The 20410-nt window shown below is 35.8% G+C and overlaps 1 protein-coding gene across 3 annotated transcripts in view; it reads right to left on the bottom strand.

The window, feature by feature from the left end:
• LOC135203586 (xaa-Pro aminopeptidase 1-like) overlaps nt 1-20410 on the bottom strand; it is a 108449-nt gene that overhangs the window by 79848 nt on the left and 8191 nt on the right. For 2 of the 3 annotated variants that reach the window (XM_064233362.1, XM_064233358.1), the window contains exons 2-5: nt 8855-9023; nt 7786-7861; nt 6491-6670; nt 4318-4432 (exon numbers count right to left, since the gene is read on the bottom strand). In XM_064233362.1, the coding sequence (XP_064089432.1) occupies nt 4318-4432; nt 6491-6670; nt 7786-7861; nt 8855-9023 (540 nt within the window). The remainder of the gene's footprint in view (nt 1-4317; nt 4433-6490; nt 6671-7785; nt 7862-8854; nt 9024-20410) is intronic. The other variant, XM_064233361.1, reaches the window with a different exon arrangement.

Here is a 20410-nt window from a genome sequence, read left to right as displayed (position 1 = left end):
TGGAGGTCTATCCTGATGACGATGATAGGGTCATCCATTCTGCCAAGGTGCTGTACAAAGGCACAGAAACCCTGCGAGCCATCAGCCACCTCGTTCCTCTGGAAATTACGTCTGCCGAAGATGATGATCAGGAAGAAGACAACGATGAGGATGCAGCCCAGGACGAGGCAGAAGCAGTCGAAAACAACGAGGATGGGACGGACGGTATAGGGGACATGAGCAGTACCATCGATGGCATCGAAGGAGAAGTGCGAGTTACGTCCGGGGAAAGCGAGTACGTGGTAGAAGCTCAGGGTAGACAGGGTGCAGATGATACGAATAACAGGCCCGTAAGAGACACGAGTATTGTATCTTCAGGCAGTTGTCCTCAGGATGGGCGAGTTGACCAAGAGGAAGTGCAGTTTGTGCATCCTAAACGGAGAGTGGCAGTGATACAAAGAAAATGGATGAAAGAGTGGGTAGAACACGAGTATGTGTAAGACATAGAAAATGGCAGTCATGTATGAATCACAGGAGGGACCATGTAAGGTGAGTTTGCATCAGAAAGAATTTGAAGGACGATAGAAAACGGTGTAGTTGTACATATTTAAGGGTAACTAGAGTAAGTGTTCTCATGTCTGCTGATCAGGCTGCGCCAGACAAAGTGTGTTTAAAGTTGTTGCTTATGTCATAATGTAAGATTGTACCATTGAAAGGTGATCACCTATATGTAAGTGTATTTGAAATGTATATGATGTATTTGTTCCGACCTGTCTCCAACGGCGAGCGCTCATCACATTGGAGTCAAGTCGGCTGTAGTTGTTGGAGTTTCCCTCCCACCATCTGATCCTTCTGAATGCTCAGCCTTGTGGCCAGAATTTTTCTGGTGTGGAGGATGTTGCGAAAAGGGATGGATACCCTTTTTTGCAACGAACCTGCTGCAAACATCAGGTTAACTTGAGTAGAAGAAGAATCAGTGACTAGTGCAAGCGACTACATGACTTATGTCACAGGTATGTGAAAAGCATAACTAATCATTATGAAACTGTGCGGGGAAGGAAAGTGAAATAACCTGCTATAACCTTTGTATAACTTATAAAACAAAATTAATCATGTATATAAGATAAAAACAAAGGAAGAGCGACTAGCAAAAACCTTCGTCTACAGGGGAATCCCCCGAGTTTACTTAATTTACAACACATCATGTAAAACTAGAGTTCGTCGTCCACCTTAATACGAATTACCATATCTTGTAGTTAACGCATAAAGATCAGATGCAATAGAGTAAAGCGTCAAGCGTCAAGAATTGTTACGCCACGACATCACAAAAGTTGTGCTCGAGGGCAACGCCACTCACAGCGTGCATTCGCTTCCCAGGTACTGAAGAGAAAGGCTAAAGGTAAGGCGGATGGTCTTCTCCCCACACAGCCAGAGTCATTACTTTGATTCAATTAACATGATATAGTGTAAGTTTATTGCGGGATATCCCATGCATCCTTTGAATAATGAAGCCTAATTCGAGTTTGTATTGCCAAACATAAGGTGAACTATCCGATCAGATGGATTTTGTGTCAGAATTTTTTATTTTCTTATCACTTGGTCCGCCTCACGGACATATAATTGCAACAGCCACATGCTACCTTAATTCACTGAGTTTTCTTATTAAATGTTTCCTGTAACGTTTTCACATGGAATTAACTTGTACATAATATGTGGGGCAATGTTTTGAGTGTAATTATAGTTTATTTTTTTAATAAAAGTTTAAAACTGTAAACGTTGCTTCCTCAATCCCTCCACCGAGTTGTAGGGTCTAGTCCTTCTGACCTTGTTATCGCCCAGACCACGAGGCTAGAACCTAAGTAAGTCAAAAGCGAATAATTAGTGACAACACCCTTCATTGAGTGTCGATATCTATATCCCCTGCTGAGTCCTGACTTCCAATTCAGAGGTGTCTAACGACAAGTCTTACTCTAAGTCCTATGAGATCGTGAGAAACTCCTCTGCAGTTGGATATGTCCAATGTACGCTCTCTCAGTTTCAACGAGTGAGCAGTGCCAGTGGCTTAGTACTTTTCATGGTGTGCAGTTCTAAAAGTAAGAAGGATGCGAGAGTGACTGGCCTCTCCACATTCTCCTCCTCTTCCTTCAGGTTGAGGATAGGACTCGAACTTACACTTGCTGGTTGGGCATTTGATGCAGTAAGCTTGCACATCGAGTTTCCTTCCGGTGTTTGTTATTTTGTTATCAGAATCATAGAAGCAATCCTGCTCCTTCTTCTAGCAAGGGGAAGAAGGAGACTGGCAATAATGCAAACCCTTCCCAGAACTATGCATTAATGCCTCCAACTCTAAATATTCTTCCTAGCCCTTTTTCGAAAGAGTTACAATTCCTCACTCGTTTCGAAAAGGTCCAGAAGTCTGACTCTTGATCATGCAGCTCATATACTCCGATCAAGTTGCCAGAGGCAGGGCACTCCTCCTTGCTCTTATGGCCACGAGAAATAGCCCAGGTGTGCTGAACTCCAGTCAGTTCTAGTGGCTCACTCACATTCCTTCCACCAATTAGGCGAGTGTTCCTAATGTAAAGGACTGAAGGTTTTGTATATCGTGTAGGAACAAATCACAAATTTTAAACGTAAATTGTATTTTTCCAAACTATACAAACCTGAGGTCCTTTACATCGATGCCCACCTCATGCCACCCGCCCCACCCTTCAATCTGGAACCTGGGCTGAAAGGCAAAGTGGAGTGTTTACATCCGGGTAGGCGGGCCTACCCGCCGACCAGACAGTAGTTACTGCCCAACCACCTTGTTCAAGAATTTAACGGCTGTATTCCAGCATGTGCTGAAAGCAATTCCTAATGTAAAGAACCTCAGGTTTGTATAGTCAGGGAAGTACAATTTACTTCTTAAAAATTGTGCTGTTTTAACTATGAGACATGACATCAGAAAATGGTTGAAGTTCTTGAATAACTTCGTTTACTCTCTCAGTGCAGTCTTAAGCCATGACATAGTACATAAATTGTATGTGATGTTATGGCAATGTTAACTTGAATATTTTGATGGTTTACCAATGGTAAATAACTTAAAAGAGAAACAGAAATTAACTTTAATTGAAATGATCCTCTTTGAATACACACTTGGGTCTGTACATGGGATAATCAGTTTCAGGGATTTACAATGTTGTATAAATAATCCCTTAGATGTTAAGGTAATATCGCCTGTTCAGGAACACTCATTAAGTTTCACAGATTTGTTTATATGGGTTTGATGTTAGTTCCTTGTCTGATTGGATTGAAGCAGTGCATATAGAATAGAATGAAAATTGGTTGTTTTATGCTTTGTTTTCAATTTCTTGGTTGTAAGAGATCCTTTGCCTGTTGCATCTATTATTTTTATTCCCAGAGAGGTACATTTGACGAATAATTGAATTGCTTTATCGTGAAAAATGAGTGCATCATTTTCCTCGACTAGAGTCTGCTTTGCATCCACAGCAGAATTGCGCGAAAACCAGTTGGCTGCAAAAAAACGCAGTGGTTCTGTGTTGCATTGAGATGTTTTGTAACTTTTGTTGAGTAATCCACGTGAGGTCACCGATATCACTTAAATATAATTTGACAAGATGGAATTGGTAATGAGATTGAAGAATCATAATCATAGTAAGAAATTAGAATGCAACAAAAATGACCAACTGGTCAGGGACAAACGCGTCTCGAGCAACGGGAAACGTCCTTCCCGCAAGCGACTGAGGTACGATGTGTCTGAATTCACTCCGAGTTTTCGCGCCAAGATATTGTTCACCGTTCGGTAATTGTGAGTCCCCATCCTTATCATTGCTATTAATAGTAAGTAAGGTTTATGGTAATTTAAAATTGAAGTGATCTCGATCCACTTGAATGTGGGATTTTTTCTTCTTCTTTTGTCAGTGAATTAAGATCCAAAGTTCGCTTTACCTTTGACCGCGAAGTCCCGTGTTCACTGTGGCCTACCAAGTTGGCGGAAAATTTGCTGTTGAGTAAGGGTTTAGCTGTAAATATTGGGTAGACATGAGAGTAGGTTCTATTTTGTAAAATAAAACTACAGCCTCGTTTGCCTTTTTCATCTGTCCCTCGTGTAAAGGCTGGGAGCTGTCCCATCAGGTAGGCCTACACGCCAACAAGATCAGGCGAAGCCGGTATCAAAAGTCGCCGAAAAATTCGCGACATGTATTGTAATTCAATATATTAAAGCTAATACAATTGATTCGTTGGTTTCAAAGTCGATAAACTAATAATATTTTTGTCTTCACAGGAGGCTTGAAGAAGAAGGAAATATAAGGGGTAACAAACAAATGAACTTACACTGAAGTAGGTTACTGACGGTCAGCCAAGTTTCTGCACCAATCAGTTTCGGATCTGCACCCACTCTGGAACGTGGAAGTAATGTCATTCCTAACCATTCTAGTTCGTTTGGGTCCTGAAATAAATAAATAAAAAAAAAAACTAATGAAGCTCAAGAGGCATAATGTAATAATCTCTGAAAATATTTTTATTTGATGAAAGATGTATCAGTTTTGGAAAGACTGATTTTGGCTGTCCACAAGATTTAGTCTTGATTTATTAGAGTGTAAGGAGGTTTGGTCATGTGGAGATAATGTGAGAAAAGAGGCAAGAAATACCAAAAAATAGGGAATTATTTAATCTCTTTAAATCATGTAAATGGTGTGATATATATGTTACAAGGGACTCATTGAACTTGCCTAATAAAAAGAGAGCATCTGGTAACGTGACCTTCCATGAGCATCCATCATGAACTGGCATCTCTGTAGCTAAATCAAGTTATTAGATCTAGGCTAAAACCAAACTCTTGGATACAAAAATAGTCTTCATTTCCCAACAAAGCTAACGTGAAAAAAAGGAACATGAATTGGAAGTCCCAAAACATGAAATACAAATCACTCACAAAAATGAATATCTCAATTAAAATATCTCACACTACCTCTTTATATAAAACCCATCAGTTCAATCGCTATTTCTATTTCCCCAAAAACTAAGAGATAAAAATGTCAGTCAGAGAATTCATTTTTATTTTGTGACATTCGAGTCCGTCTGTGAAAGGAAACCACAATCATCAGATATGAAATAAAAATGGTTACGCGTGCAATGAAAATGCATAATTACGACTTGGAAGGAAAAAAAGAGAATAATTTTCCACTGCACGTCAGCTTCCCTTTGGGCATCTGTAAAATGTTCAGCTGTTTAACAAAGTCTCTTTATCACTATTACCTTTCTGGATGGATCTGCCTTTTCCTATGGACCTCGTTCAACTTTACAGGTGCACAGTCCGTTGCACACTATCTCTTAAGTGCAGTTAACATATACAGGGTTCACAAACATTATAATGATACAAGTACTACGTACAGTAGATTTTTATGAACTGAATTAGAACTTGGGGATATTTTTAGATGGATTGATATAGTGCTCATAGTTTGGATAATAATATAATAATTACATTATTATGCTGGAAACAGACCTTCTTTCAAACATGTTTTATTAAAATTAATGGCAGAATTTACAGAATTGGTTTTATACAAAATTCTCTCAATCCTTCTTATGACTTGGTTTTCTGGCACACTGGTATTTTTTTTTTAGAAATACCAGTGTGCCAGAAAAACAAGTTATGAGAAAAAGTGAAAGAATTTTGTATATAACCAATTCTGTAAATTCCGCTATTAATTTTAATAATAAAAATAGGAATAATAATAATGAAATTTTCTAGTTATCTGATGCAGTACAGTGGGATGGAAGCAGTAAAGCGTAGCTCTTTACAATCGAAGCTATTGCAAGTCTTCTCTAGACTGATAAGTTAATACTGATAAGTTAATGAATTTTGGGGATTTATTCATTAGGTCTTATATAGCTGTCATGTGTTGACTATCACTCCCAGATTACATCATGCAGTTGCGCTTTTGTTTTTGTGTAACTGTAGTACGTATTACAATGTTTTCTCATAGTATACAATGATGACAATGGGGTGAAGTGTCGTTATTAACCAAGTCTGTGTGTGGATATAACATTATAAGCAAGCATTTGCAAATGTGTACCTACCTGCATCCACACTTTACACATACATGTGTGTATGGATGTGTGTGTGTGTGTGTATGTACGTGTGCAAGCAGACAGGAACTCAGAATATAAGACTGTGCAGTGTGCATGTTAGATAAGAACTTTGTCATGATTGGATGATATTCAAGTCATAAGAAGGAAAACTTTCACAAAGTCGTTAGCGCCGAGTTTTGAAAGATTTTGGCTTTTGAAACTTTTGCGTGGATCTTTCCCAGAGAGTGACCCCAAGGATTTTCAGGGTTGTTATTTAGGACTAATATTTCTTGGGGGACATTATCTTTTTAATATTTACAGTCTTTTGTTTATGTTTTTATGGTCATCCCCAACGGGTTTGTACTAAATACCCTCGGTGGTCACTATCTAGGATAGATCCTTTTTGTTAACATTTGTGATGTAAAACTCTACTCACAAACGCCTCCCCATCCTTCATAAGTATCCAGTTGCAATCGAGTTCATCCTCGGCTTGCAAGAAGTACCTCCCATCGGTAAACAAAGCTTGTTGGGTCATGGTGACGATGGCTCTTCCAGCACTTCCGCTGAAACCACTGATATACTTGAGGCGTTCGTCCGGTGCTGCCACTTGCTCGCTCTGAGAAACCAAGAGTTTGCTTCTTAGTTTTCTGTAAAAGAAAGCTAGAGGGCTGCAAATTAGTATGTTGTTCATCCACCCTCTAATCATCAAGCCTACCAAATTGCAGCCCTCTAGCCTCAGTCGTTTTTATTTCATTTAAGGTTAAAGTCAGCCATGGGTGCCAATGACACAGGGCACCACCGGGCTGTGACTAAAAGATTCATGGGTCGTAGCTGAGAGTTTCAGCAAAATGATATTTTACTGTGAAAATATCTTTTACATATTGAAATCACTGAAGGTCTGTCAGTTTGATTTGAATATACAGTATTCAGAAGAAAAGTTTTTAATCTAAATATTAATTTCTATGGTGAAAATGGCTGCATAGCGTGAATGGGGAGGTCAGTGGGTTTTTCTGTGTAAAGGAAAATTATTTTATACAATTTTATGGGTACCTAAAGCAAATATAGGTACTAGTTTAGTAAAATCATGCTCAGGACACCACAACCAATCACATTAGTATATCTTTTTTCTTTAGAATTACAATTGACCAATAGTAATGACCCACACATTTAGAGATTCCTATGCATATTTAAGAAAGTAAGGCTGAGATCGAAATTATGTTCAATAGAAATACATGCATTATTGATGTTTTTCTATAGAATGACATGAAATAACACACACACACACACACACACACACATATATATATATATGTGTATATATATATATATATATATATATATATATATATATATATATATATATTGATTCTTTTATAAAATGTAGTCTAATCCTTAACCGCTCAGGTAAACACATGAAAAGATGGTTAAGATTTTAGGATGGCCACTGAATCCAATGAGCGGCTCATTGTTGTTGAATAAAAGTAATAGTTAACGTAGTGCGAAAGATGCTTGACTCTGGAAACAGTAGTATAGCTGGTTCACTTAAGGTATATTCTTGGATGAGCCTTACGCCTACGAGACGTTTGTTTGGCGGCCGCTGATTGGCTGGGAGCTGCTTACCTTCCGGTATCAGCTAATCAGCGGCCGCCAAACAAACGTCTCGTAAGCATACGGCTCATCCAAGAATCTGCCTTAAGTAAACCAGCTATAGAAGTAGTATAATCTGCTTACCTGGTGTTCATCGCCACTTGGGATGATGTAAGCTGCCAAGGTGGCCTTCTTCATTTGCTCGCGCAAATTTGCAACTCTGAAAGTGTCAAAATTGTCACTTATGTGTCTGGAGACACACCTAGCAAAGGGGCTGCCGAGTGTATAAAAAACAAGGCATTATTCGACCTCTAACTTACTTGGGTCGTGTGCTAAAATCTACGGTGAAATAGCGCATTGTTTCACCAATGAAAATTTAAATAAATAAGCTATAATTTATTAGAAATAATGTTCTGTATTTTTTAATATGCACATTATTTTTTTTACATTTTCATTCTAATGAATAAATCATAAGTATCCTATCCTAATACTCCTGTATCTTTAATTCAATGCGAAAGACCTTTTTCAGACCTTTTTAGTCTTTTCCATAGGTTCTCCTGAATCCTGTTTTGATAAAGGATCACCTTCAGCATTTTTTCATTTTTAGAAATTTGCAATATGAATATTAGCCAGTTACTCAGAAACATCGCTTAGCCAGAGAAGCGGATGATAAGAAAAATAGATAAAACAATAATATAAAATCGACTCGCTTATTTCGGCCATTCTCTTTAACAGTGTTTGCCTAAAATAGGGTCTTTTACCAAAATAATAATAATAATAATAATAATAATAATCAACAAAGTTATTATTATTCGAGATAATTGGAACCACTTTACCCTAAAGGATGTCTGGCAGCTCCAGACAAAAGCTCGCTTCAAGAAAAAGAGAGAAAAAAAACCGCTAATGACTTTGATGACTATGATATCATAGTTTATCTGTAAAATTGAAATATTGTTATTATTGTTGTTATTGTTGTTGTTGTTATTATTATTATTATTATTCGAAATGATTGGAACCACCTTACCATTATTATTATTATTATTATTATTATTATTATTATTATTATTATTATTATTATTATTATTATTATTATTATTACACAAAGAACTATTGGAACCGTTGATTTTGGTAGTTTTGGAAGCAAGCTGGGGAAGTCTATAATAATACATGATTATGACCCACAATGACTGTTATAACAGTAGCTGAAACTCACCTCTGGGTTGTATCCACACGGGAGGGCGGGTCCTTTTGCCCGCCATTGCAGGAGGGGCGGTTGCTTTTAGTGAGCATAGGCAAAGCTGTTTTGGATCTCGGCACTTCTGTGGCCAGCATTCTTCCATTTTGTAAGGGCTTGAAGTGGACCGGGTTGGCTGTGACACCTGCTGGAAATAATAACCTGGTCATATATATATATATATATATATATATATTATATAATATATATATATATCTATATATATATATATATATATTATTATTATATGTATATATATTAAAATATATATTTATATACATGCATTAAGCTACATGTGTCCTTTAATATCCAATTCGCTCCATTGTTGGAATTAAATAAATTTTCATATATGTTCACCGAAGGGGAATTTTTGAGGTGATAATAATTTCGTCCTCTCGTGGGTTCGAACCCACGAGAGGACGAAATTATTATCAACTCAAAAATTCCCCTTCGGTTAACACATATGGAAATATATTAATTCTGAGGTAGAGCGAATTGGATATTAAAAGGACATTTGTAGCTTAATGCATGTGTATATGAATCACGGTGATGTGATAAAAATTCATATTATATATAATCTATATATATTATATATATCTATATATATATATAGATATATATATATATATATATATATATATATATATAATGTTACCAATTTGGTTACTGGTGGTTCGGGAAGCTGGGTAAAACTCGCTGGTATGTTAGGGAGTAATCTGACCACGAAAAACCTCAGGCACTAAGTACTAAGCCTCCAACCTCTTTTATGACGTGTGTGGTTTAGTTGGTAGCACTCTTACCTTTCAATTGAGAGTCCTGGATTTGATCCTGATATAAGTTAGGAAATTATGTATGTATATATATATATATATATATATCTATATATATCGAGCTACAATGTCCTTTAATATCTAATTCGCTCTACCTCGGAATTAATATATTTTCATATATGCTTAACCGAAGGGGAATTTTTTCTCGATAATAGATTTGCCTGGACCAGGGCGCGAACCTATGGATCCTTTCAAACCCAGGAACGTCAGTGAAGCTTTACCTACTCGCGGTGGTGTAGTAGGTAAAGCTTCACTGACGTTCCTGGGTTTGAAAGGATCCATAGGTTCGCGCCCTGGTCCAGGCAAATCTATTATCGAGAAAAAATTCCCCTTCGGTTAAGCATATATGAAAATATATTAATTCCGAGGTAGAGCGAATTAGATATTAAAGGACATTGTAGCTCGATATATGTATATGAATCACGGAAATGAGATATGACTTATATATATATATATATATATATATATATATATATATATATATATATATATATATATATATATATTAGAAACCACTCCACAATTTGTAAAACACATATCGATAATAAAGACTTCTGCATTTTTATTAAACAACTTGTTCCGTCGTTAAACACTCATACGTCCTCCTCCCCTCTGTATTTGTCTTGACTTGTATTGCTTATTTTTACGTTTAGTTTAACGCTGTCACTCCTCTAGGTCAGTCCTTAACCTCTTGCTCTGTAACTCTGTTCACTGCTACTTTCAATTTTCGTTTACTATAAGTTCAGTACTCTTTCATTTTAATATATGTCCATTTTAGAATTAAATTCCTTTCATTCTTATGTGTATAATTCCTACACTTTATAAGAATAATTTTCAGCTTTTACATTTTTTAATTTTTTGTTGATTTCTACAATTTTACTTGGAATTTTCTTTTTCTTGTTAACAGCCCTGATGTAATTAATAGCACAATTACGAAACGTTGGAATAAAGACAGCCTGTCCATCTGTGTGTGTCCTCTTCCCTTTAATGATTTTATATTATATATATATATATATATATATATATATATATATATATATATATATATATATATATATATATATGGGGATACAATCCACAATGAAGTATAATTCTCTTTGTAGTTTAAAATATATATTTCTTGGCTACAAGATTAAAGCTTTCGACCATCAATTGTGGTCTTGTTCACAAGACCACAGTTGATGGTCGAAAGCTTTAATCTTGTACAACAAATATATATTTTAAACTACAAGAGGATTTTACATCATTGTGGATTGTATCCCCATTTACTTAGAGGTACGACATAGTACCTGGCTTCTGCATATATATATATATATATTTATATATATATATATTATATATATATATATATATATATATATATATGTTACGGTCATTTTGAGGAATTGGTCATTTTGCAAACTGCCCGGTCATTTTGGAAAATGGCCAAAATATCTCTCAGTATGCAAAATGCCCAAATAATTGTGGTCATTTTGGAAAATGACCAAAATATCTGTCAGTATGCAAAATGCCCAAATAATTGTGGTCATTTTGCAAAATGACTATTAGTATCGTTGATCATTTTGTAAAGTTACCCCAATAGCTGCTGGTCATTATGCAAAAATAAACAAATAGTAACTTAAAATTGATTAGAAAAAGTCTAAGTATTAATAAAGGTGTGTGTTTTTTTATTCAACATTAAAAACTTACATTACACATTACAAGTATATTAGAATACTGAAAGAACTAAAACTGACCTTGAAAATTATTTCAACAATTATCAAAATTAGCATTATCTGACTTGTTTGAACAAGAGTTGCTGCATTTACATCTGCTGTTTTTGAAGCATTTACAGCGTCTGCTCCGACATGACTGCGTGCAGCTACACTTACTGATCCCCTGGCCATTATTAATACTTAGACTTTTCCTAATCAATTTTAAGTTACTATTTGTTTATTTTTGCATAATGACCAGCAGCTATTGGGGTAACTTTACAAAATGACCAACGATACTAATAGTCATTTTGCAAAATGACCAAACTTCTGGTCATTTTCCAAAATGACCACAATTATTTGGGCATTTTGCATACTGACAGATATTTTGGTCATTTTCCAAAATGACCACAATTATTTGGGCATTTTGCATACTGACAGATATTTTGGTCATTTTCCAAAATACCACAATTTGGGCATTTTGCATACGACATGATATTGGCCTTTTCAAAATGACCGCCGGGACAGTTTGCACACAACTCATGACCGTAACACACACACACACACACACACACACACACACACATATATATATATATATATATATGTGTGTATATATATATGTATATATATTGTTACGAAGTGCCAGGTTTCTGGTTACCATTTATCAATTACCTCACCAAAAGCCAGACACCTGAACCCTCATAACACGTTTAAACGACTGAATACTCTAAAGGCAACAGTGATCCCTTAACACTTACCAGTATTGCAGAAAATCAGACTAAGTTCATCAAAACAGGTGTGAGGTAATCTTGTAAGTAATTAAATTAATCAAAGGGCATCACTCCATCAACAACTTTAAAAGTGTAAGTATTTCCCTGATCTCAGAAGTCTAAGTACTTCCCTTGTTCTAAGTCACTTCAAATAAATTGAAGGAAAGCAAATCAATTACCACTCTATGTTTCTACCTAACATAAATATAATCATAATTAAATATACTGGTATAAATGAAAATACTTATAAAAATTTTAAATACAAAAATTTATTATTAAATTCAAAATTTATAAGTGAAATACACAATATCAGGGAAAATTACTGTTACTTGAAAACAAAGTAAAGTTTAATTAATTCTTGAATCAAATTAAGTAAAATTAAATCAAAATTAATTTATCACAAAATTCAAGAAAATTAATTCAATCAAAATTCAAAAGTGTTAGGCAATAATTGAAAATTTGAAATTAATTCACAAGGGCTAAACAACAATAAATCTTGAAAAGAATTCTAAGTAAATGCAAATTAATTCACAAATGTTAAATTTAATTAAATGTGCAATGATAAAGCAATGAAAATAACTAAGTCAATTAAATTGTGAATGCAAATGAAAATATAAAATAAAAAGACACACTTCAATAAGAAAATGAAATAGTGCACAAACAATGGAACAAACACAAACACAAAAAAATCAGCAATGTGCAAAAGTGTAAATCTTTTCACTCAAAAACACTGTAACCAACAGTTTTTACCAACCTTCACAACCATCTGTTATTAGTTAACCACAGTTCCCATCTGTTATTAGTTAACCACAGTTCCTATCCGTTATTAGTTATTACCTAACCATTATTAGTTATTAGTTGTTACCTAACCGTTATTAGTTATTAGTTAACCAAACACTTTTCCCATTAACTTTTAGTTATTAGTTGCAACTAATAAAAATATAACACTTTACCTTTTTGGTATACCAACTTCTTTCTCTGCTGCAGTCTTGTCTTACACAATTTCACAAAAAACCAGGCGCCGTTACGAAATGTTTGTTCAGATTCCACAAAAGAAACTAAATAACACTAAATAAACTCTAAGAAATATCAAATATGAAATTCTCACAAGTTACGAGTGACCAATTTACGTTACGTTAATATAATCTCACTGATGTCGAGAGAGAGAGAGAGAGAGAGAGAGAGAGAGAGAGAGAGAGAGAGAGAGCGAGAGAGATGTTAATGCCTCGAGGTTCTATGATAAAGTAAAATCTCTTCCTTTACAGAAGCTCGACAGGGCAGAAGATACAAAACGTTCTTGTCACGAATGCTTCCAGTAGCTTGGAAATCTGACGCAATCTTCATAAAGAAATGAGTAACATGCACGTGGTTTTGATCAAAACATACGCGTACGAGTCCAGTCTGTTAAAAAAAAAAGAAAGACACGTACCCGATCGAAACGGTGGCTGAGCGATAAATAAGATTGACATGTTTTGAAAACAACGCAAGATTCGAGCTCGCTCGCTATCAAACGCGTTGACAGAATAGGGAAGCAAACGGAGATCTCTGAGTTCCTCTAATCTCAAAGTGTTGACATAAAAGTTAAACATTCATAGCTTCGAAAAGACAGAAAAAGTTTCTCTCTTTTTACATTCTATATATATTCTTTTACAACATGCAATGCGAAATCTGAACACACATTTTAAAACATCCTATTCTAAGCTATCTAGGAATCTGAAAAAATGTTGTACAATCTTACATGACATTTTAAAGAGGGGAAACATGCATTTTGAAAGTAGCAATATATAATATACCTCCCCACAGAAGATTTTTTATCACGGTGTTGAATCCAACGATTCGCAACAAGATAAATAATCAGCAACTACATTGTTTTTGCCACTAATGTGCTGCACTCTTAAGTTATACTGTTGCAGGCACAAAGACCACCTGGCCAGTCTTTGATTATGGTTTTTCATTTTCTGGATAAATGATAGTGGATTGTGATCAGACAACACTAAAATTTCTTCATTCCTAGGTCTATTCACATACACTTCAAATTTTTTTAATGCGGTGATTAAGGCTAAAGTTTCCTTCTCGATTGTCGAATATACTTTCTGATGTTTTTTCAGTTTTGTAGACATGAAGCACACAGGATGGTAGATATTATTTTCATCTTCTTGAAGTAGAACAGCTCCAACACCACAGTCTGACGCATCAACTTGTATCACAAATTTCTCGTCGAAGTCTGGAGCTTGAAGTACTGGTCTTGAAGTTAAAATGGCTTTTACCTTCTCAAAGGATTCTTGACACTCTGGAGTCCAAATAAACTTAGCTTTGGGACTAGTCAAGTCTGTCAAGGGAGCTACTACGGCTGAGAAATTTGGGCAAAAACGACGATAGAAACCAGCCATGCCTAAAAATCTCTGTAGCTGTTTCCTGGTAGTAGGTGGGGTAGCCTTACAGATACCTTCTACATTAGCATTTACTGGAGCAAGAAGGCCTTTCCCAACTTCAAACCCAAGATACTGTACAGTTGCCTTTCCAAACTCACTCTTCTCTAAGTTGACTGTTAATCCTGCTTCTTGTAGTTTCTTGAAAACTTTCCTCAGAATCTTCAGATGTTCTTCCCACGTTGTAGAGTAAATCACGATGTCATCTAGGTATACACCTACTCCTTCTATTGATCCTAGCAGTTGATCCATCACTCGTTGAAATGTTGCGGGTGCATTCATCAGACCAAACGGCAGAACAGTATACTGATATAGTCCAAATGGAGTAATAAAAGCTGACAGCAACTTCGCATTCTCATCTAAGGGAATTTGATAATATCCTTTCAACAAATCTATCTTGGAAACAAACTTGGCTTGCCCAATATTATCAAGTAACTGATCTATAAGAGGCAAAGGATAATTATCAGCCACACTGATAGAATTCAGCTTCCTATAATCAGTACACATCCTAAATGAACCATCTGGTTTCTTCACCAACACACATGGAGAACTAAAGTGACTTGAACTTGGTTCTGCTAATCCATGTTGCAGCAAATACTCAACTTCTTTCTTCAAAACATCTCGATGATACGGTGATAAGCGATAGGCTCTTTGCTTGAAAGGTTTTCCATCTTCTTGAATCTTGATTTCATGCTTGGTCAGATCAGTACGTCTAGGCACATCTGAAAAAAATTCTGGAAAACTTCTAATTACTTCACTTAAGTCTTCACCTTGTTCAACACTCAGATGTTTCAATTTATCCTCCAAATTTTCCAAAATTGAAGAATTATTCATCTTGCTTGCAGTTCCCAATTCGTAGCCATCATCGTCTTCTGTAGATAAAGTTGTCTGGGTTACTGACACAGTTTCAGTTTTAGTTTCTGGTGTTTCAATCACATAAGTTCTATCACTTAACTTCTGAATTATCTTGTAAGGACCTTGAAATTCATTAGTGAGGGGAAATCTCTTGACAGGTAAGAACACTAACACTTGTTGACCAACACTAAAACTTTTTAGCTTAGTCTTAGCATCAAATCTCCTTTTCATTTTCTCTTGACTCATTTTCAAGTTTTCTAAAGAGAATTTTCTAATCTCTTTCAACCTTTTCCTTAAGTTCTTCACATACTCTCCTTGGCTTTCCTCTTGATTTTCCTCCCAATTTTCTGCAAGAATCTTCAACGGTCCTCTAACTTCTCTTCCAAAAATCATTTCATTAGGTGAACATCCCATACTTTCTTGATGAGCATTCCTAATTTCAAACAACATTAATGGTAAACCAACATCCCATTCTCTACCTGACTCAGAACAATACTTTGTCAGCATACTTTTCAATGTCTGGTGGAACCTTTCCAAGGCGCCTTGAGTTTCTGGATGATAGGCAGTGGATAACTGTTGTTCACTCCTAACAGCTTCATCACATCCTGGAATAACTTTGAAGTAAAGTTTGTTCCTCTGTCACTTTGTACTATTTCTGGTATTCCAAACTTTGAGAAAAACTCCACAAGTTTTTCAGCAACTATCTTAGCAGATATGTTTCTAACAGGGATTGCTTCTGGATACCTTGTCACAGGACACATTAATGTCAACAAATACTCATTTCCTTTCTTTGTCTTCGGCAATGGTCCAACCATATCCATAATCACTTTGCTAAAGGGTTGTCCTCTAACTTCTACAGGTTGTAGGGGGGCTTTCTTGATGGTTTCATTCGGTTTTCCAGCTATCTGGCAGGTATGACACTCACGACAAAACCTGCTAACATCTTTATGAAGTCCAGGCCAAAAAAAATATTTCATGATCTTCTCCACAGTCTTCCTGATTCCCATATGTCCAGACTCATGAGCTACTGCAACCACTTGCTTTCTCAATGGATATGGAATCAAAATTTGATGATATTCGCCCCATTCAGCATCTCCTGGTATATCTGTAGGTCTATACTTCCTCATCAGCAAACCTTCCTTCAGATAGTAGCAGGTAGGAGTTTGTTGCATCTCTTCTCGATCAACAACTCTGAAGAACAAATCAGTTAACGATGCATCCTTCTTCTGCAAGTCCATCAGCTTCTCTCTTGTCACTTGACCAACTTCAAGGGTTGAATTCTTAATATCTGCTAACTCAGCTACTGTAGTTTCACTACTGTCTTCAGCAACACTTTGACTACTCGGAGTCTCTTCAGGAACATCAGGTTCTTCTTCTTCGTCGTCGTCGTCTTCTTCATCTTCTTGGGAAATCTCTTCTTGGTCAGCACTATGGGAAACTTCACTTCCCTGGAACAATTCTTCTAAGCACAAAGATCCTTCACTTGATCCTTCTTGGGTGTGTAAATCCTCAGTTTCTTCACTTGCAGTCGTAGTCCCTTTTCATACTTCTGGTAGTTACACTAGGAAACAGGTGGGGGTTATTCTTCTCCAACTCTACTGTAGGACTAATCCTCAATTGTTTGTCTGTCACTACAGGACAAGGAATAAATGGCACACCACCAACTTCATTCCCCAACAGAACATGCATACCTTCTACAGCCATGAGTCCTTTACAGCAAAATCAACATTCCCTGTCACCAATTCACATGACAGGAGTAAGCGGCATATAGGAGTTACTTCCTCTCCTCCTATACCCTTCAAAATAACTGAATCTCCTGTGAGACTCTTTTCCAACTGAGGGTGAGAACCACGTAATACCACACTATGGTTACTCCCTGTATCACGTAATATCTTGACTGGTACCTGCATACTTCCTTCTTGAGTTGACAGCATACTCTCATAGATATATGGCTTAAAAGCCTCCACACTGCTAAGCCACTCACTACTTGAGGTAACATTTCCACTGGTTGCTAAACATTCAGCTTGTTTAGTTTCATTCTTCTCTGGAGTCTGATTCTTTCCCACACTGCTCTTCGTAATTTGTTTTCACCTGGTCACCTTTTACAACTTGACCAACTGGTTTTGACTGCTGTTGATTCCGGTAACACTCTTGACTGTAGTGTCCTACTCTTCCACACTTGAAACAGACAACATTAGGTTTCTGTAACTGTCTTGAAAAACTGGATGAGGATTTCACATTAGCTTGCTGAGGTGTATTACCTTGTGTACTCTTAGTAGTATCACTGATACGTTTACCATTAAATTTGTTCCTGTTATTTGGATAAGACTTAAAACCTGGGCGTTGTTGACTCTGGTACTTGACATTGTAATTACGTTTACTACTGATAATATTGTAATCTTCACTAATTGTAGCAGCTTTGTCAAGTTTCTTCACTTCTCTCTCTCTTAAATAGGCTCTTATATTTTCAGGAATTCCATTAAGATACTGTTCAAGAACAAGTAACTCTTCTAACTCATCAAAAGTTTTTACTTTAGCAGCTTCTACCCAACGTTTGAAACACCTTCTCACTTTGTAAGCATAATCTAAGAATGTTCCCTTCTCATCTTTTCTCAAATTTCTGAATCTTTCATTGTAGTACTCTGGGGTTCATCTGGTAAACTTGTAGGCACACTGTGTTTAAGTACCTTGTAGTCCTTTTACACTAATCAGCTGTTAAGGCTAGATAAGCACTTCTCCCTTTACCAATTAAGACACTTTGTAGCAAAACTGACCATTTATCCTCTGGCCATCCCATACCTGAAGCCACTTTCTCAAAGTGATCAAAAAACTCATCTGGAGCTTCTTCAGTAAACTTTGGGATTAACTTCTGTACTCTCACTACATCAAATACAGGGTCTTGATTACTTTGGTTAGGGTTAGACGGTGTTACAGGTAATGTGGATCTAGCTTTTATTAATTCCATTTCCCTTTCATGTCTTGCGATTTCTCTTTCCTCTTTTATCCTTTCTCTTTCCTCTTCTGCTGCTTTTTCTTCTTCTCTTTCTCTTCTTTCTTGTTTTTCCCTGTCTATTCTTTCTCTTTCAGCTTGCATTCTCTCTCTTTCAGCCAGCATTTTTAGCTTAATCAAATTCTCTTCTGCTTCAATGCGTCACTTTTCTCTTTCTTTTCAGCTTGTTTATTTATGAGATCAGCACATGCTACATTCAACAACTCTTGAGCCAATTCTAACTCATCTTCATCAGTTATTCTACCAGAGTTTATCAATGATTCCATAGCAATACATCTTATTTGTGCCTTTACCATACTAGTAGACACATAACCACCACATGCTACTGCTAAAGCTCTCCACTGTGCTCTAGACAGAGTGGTTTCAGACAAAACTTGGATGGAAGGGGCTGCTAAAAATTCCTGAACCTTGAACTGAGCCATTTTCCTCTAAGTTATCAACTTACAATTCAATACAATAAATGCAAAACAAAATTATATGGTCACTCTCCTAACAAAATATATCCCTAAAACCACCAGTATATTCTAGAGTGATAATGAAATCTGCTTTCCCGGGTCTCTGGGCACCATTAAACAATGTTACGAAGTGCCAGGTATCTGGTTACCATTCATCAATTACCTCACCAAAAGCCAGACACCTGAACCCTCATAACACGTTTAAATGACTGGTACTCTAAAGCAACAGTGATCCCTTAACACTTACCAGTATTGCAGAAAATCAGACTAAATTCATCAAAACAGGTGTGAGGTAATCTTGTAAGTAATTAAATTAATCAAAGGGCATCACTCCATCAACAACTTTAAAAGTCTAAATATTTCCCTGATCTCAGAAGTCTAAGTACTTCCCTGGTTCTAAGTCACTTCAAATAAATTGAAGGAAAGCAAATCAATTACCACTCTATGTTTCTACCTAACATGAATATAATCATAATTAAATATACTGGTATAAATGAAAATACTTATAAAAATTTTAAATACAAAAATTTATTATTAAATTCAAAATTTATAAGTGAAATACACAATATCAGGGAAAATTACTGTTACTTGAAAACAAAGTAAAGTTTAATTAATTCTTGAATCAAATTAAGTAAAATTAAATCAAAATTAATTTATCACAAAATTCAAGAAAATTAATTCAATCAAAATTCAAAAGTGTTAGGCAATAATTGAAAATTTGAAATTAATTCACAAGTGCTAAACAACAATAAATCTTGAAAAGAATTACTAAGTAAATGCAAATTAATTCAAATGTTAAATTTAATTGAATGTGCAATGATAAAGCAATGAAAAATAACTAAGTCAATTAAATTGTGAATGCAAATGAAACTGTAAAATAAAAAGACACACTTCAATAAGAAAATGAAATAGTGCACAAACAATGGAACAAACACAAACACAAAAAAAATCAGCAATGTGCAAAAGTGTAAATCTTTTCACTCAAAAACACTGTAACCAACAGTTTTTACCAACCTTCACAACCATCTGTTATTAGTTAACCACAGTTCCCATCTGTTATTAGTTAACCACAGTTCCTATCCGTTATTAGTTATTACCTAACCATTTTTAGTTATTAGTTGTTACCTAACTGTTATTAGTTATTAGTTAACCAAACACTTTTCCCATTAACTTTTAGTTATTAGTTGCAACTAATAAAAATATAACACTTTACCTTTTTGGTATACCAACTTCTTTCTCTGCTGCAGTCTTGTCTTACACAATTTCACAAAAACCAGGCGCCGTTACGAAATGTTTGTTCAGATTCCACAAAAGAAACTAAATAACACTAAATAAACTCTAAGAAATATCAAATATGAAATTCTCACAAGTTACGAGTGACCAATTTACGTTACGTTAATATAATCTCACTGACGTCGAGGGAGAGAGAGAGAGAGAGAGAGAGAGAGAGAGAGAGAGAGAGAGAGAGAGAGAGAGAGAGAGATGTTAATGC

This window comes from Macrobrachium nipponense, chromosome 36 (genome assembly GCF_015104395.2).
Source record: "Macrobrachium nipponense isolate FS-2020 chromosome 36, ASM1510439v2, whole genome shotgun sequence".
Classification (NCBI taxonomy): domain Eukaryota; kingdom Metazoa; phylum Arthropoda; class Malacostraca; order Decapoda; family Palaemonidae; genus Macrobrachium; species Macrobrachium nipponense.
This window is presented reverse-complemented; position numbering and strand designations above follow the sequence as displayed.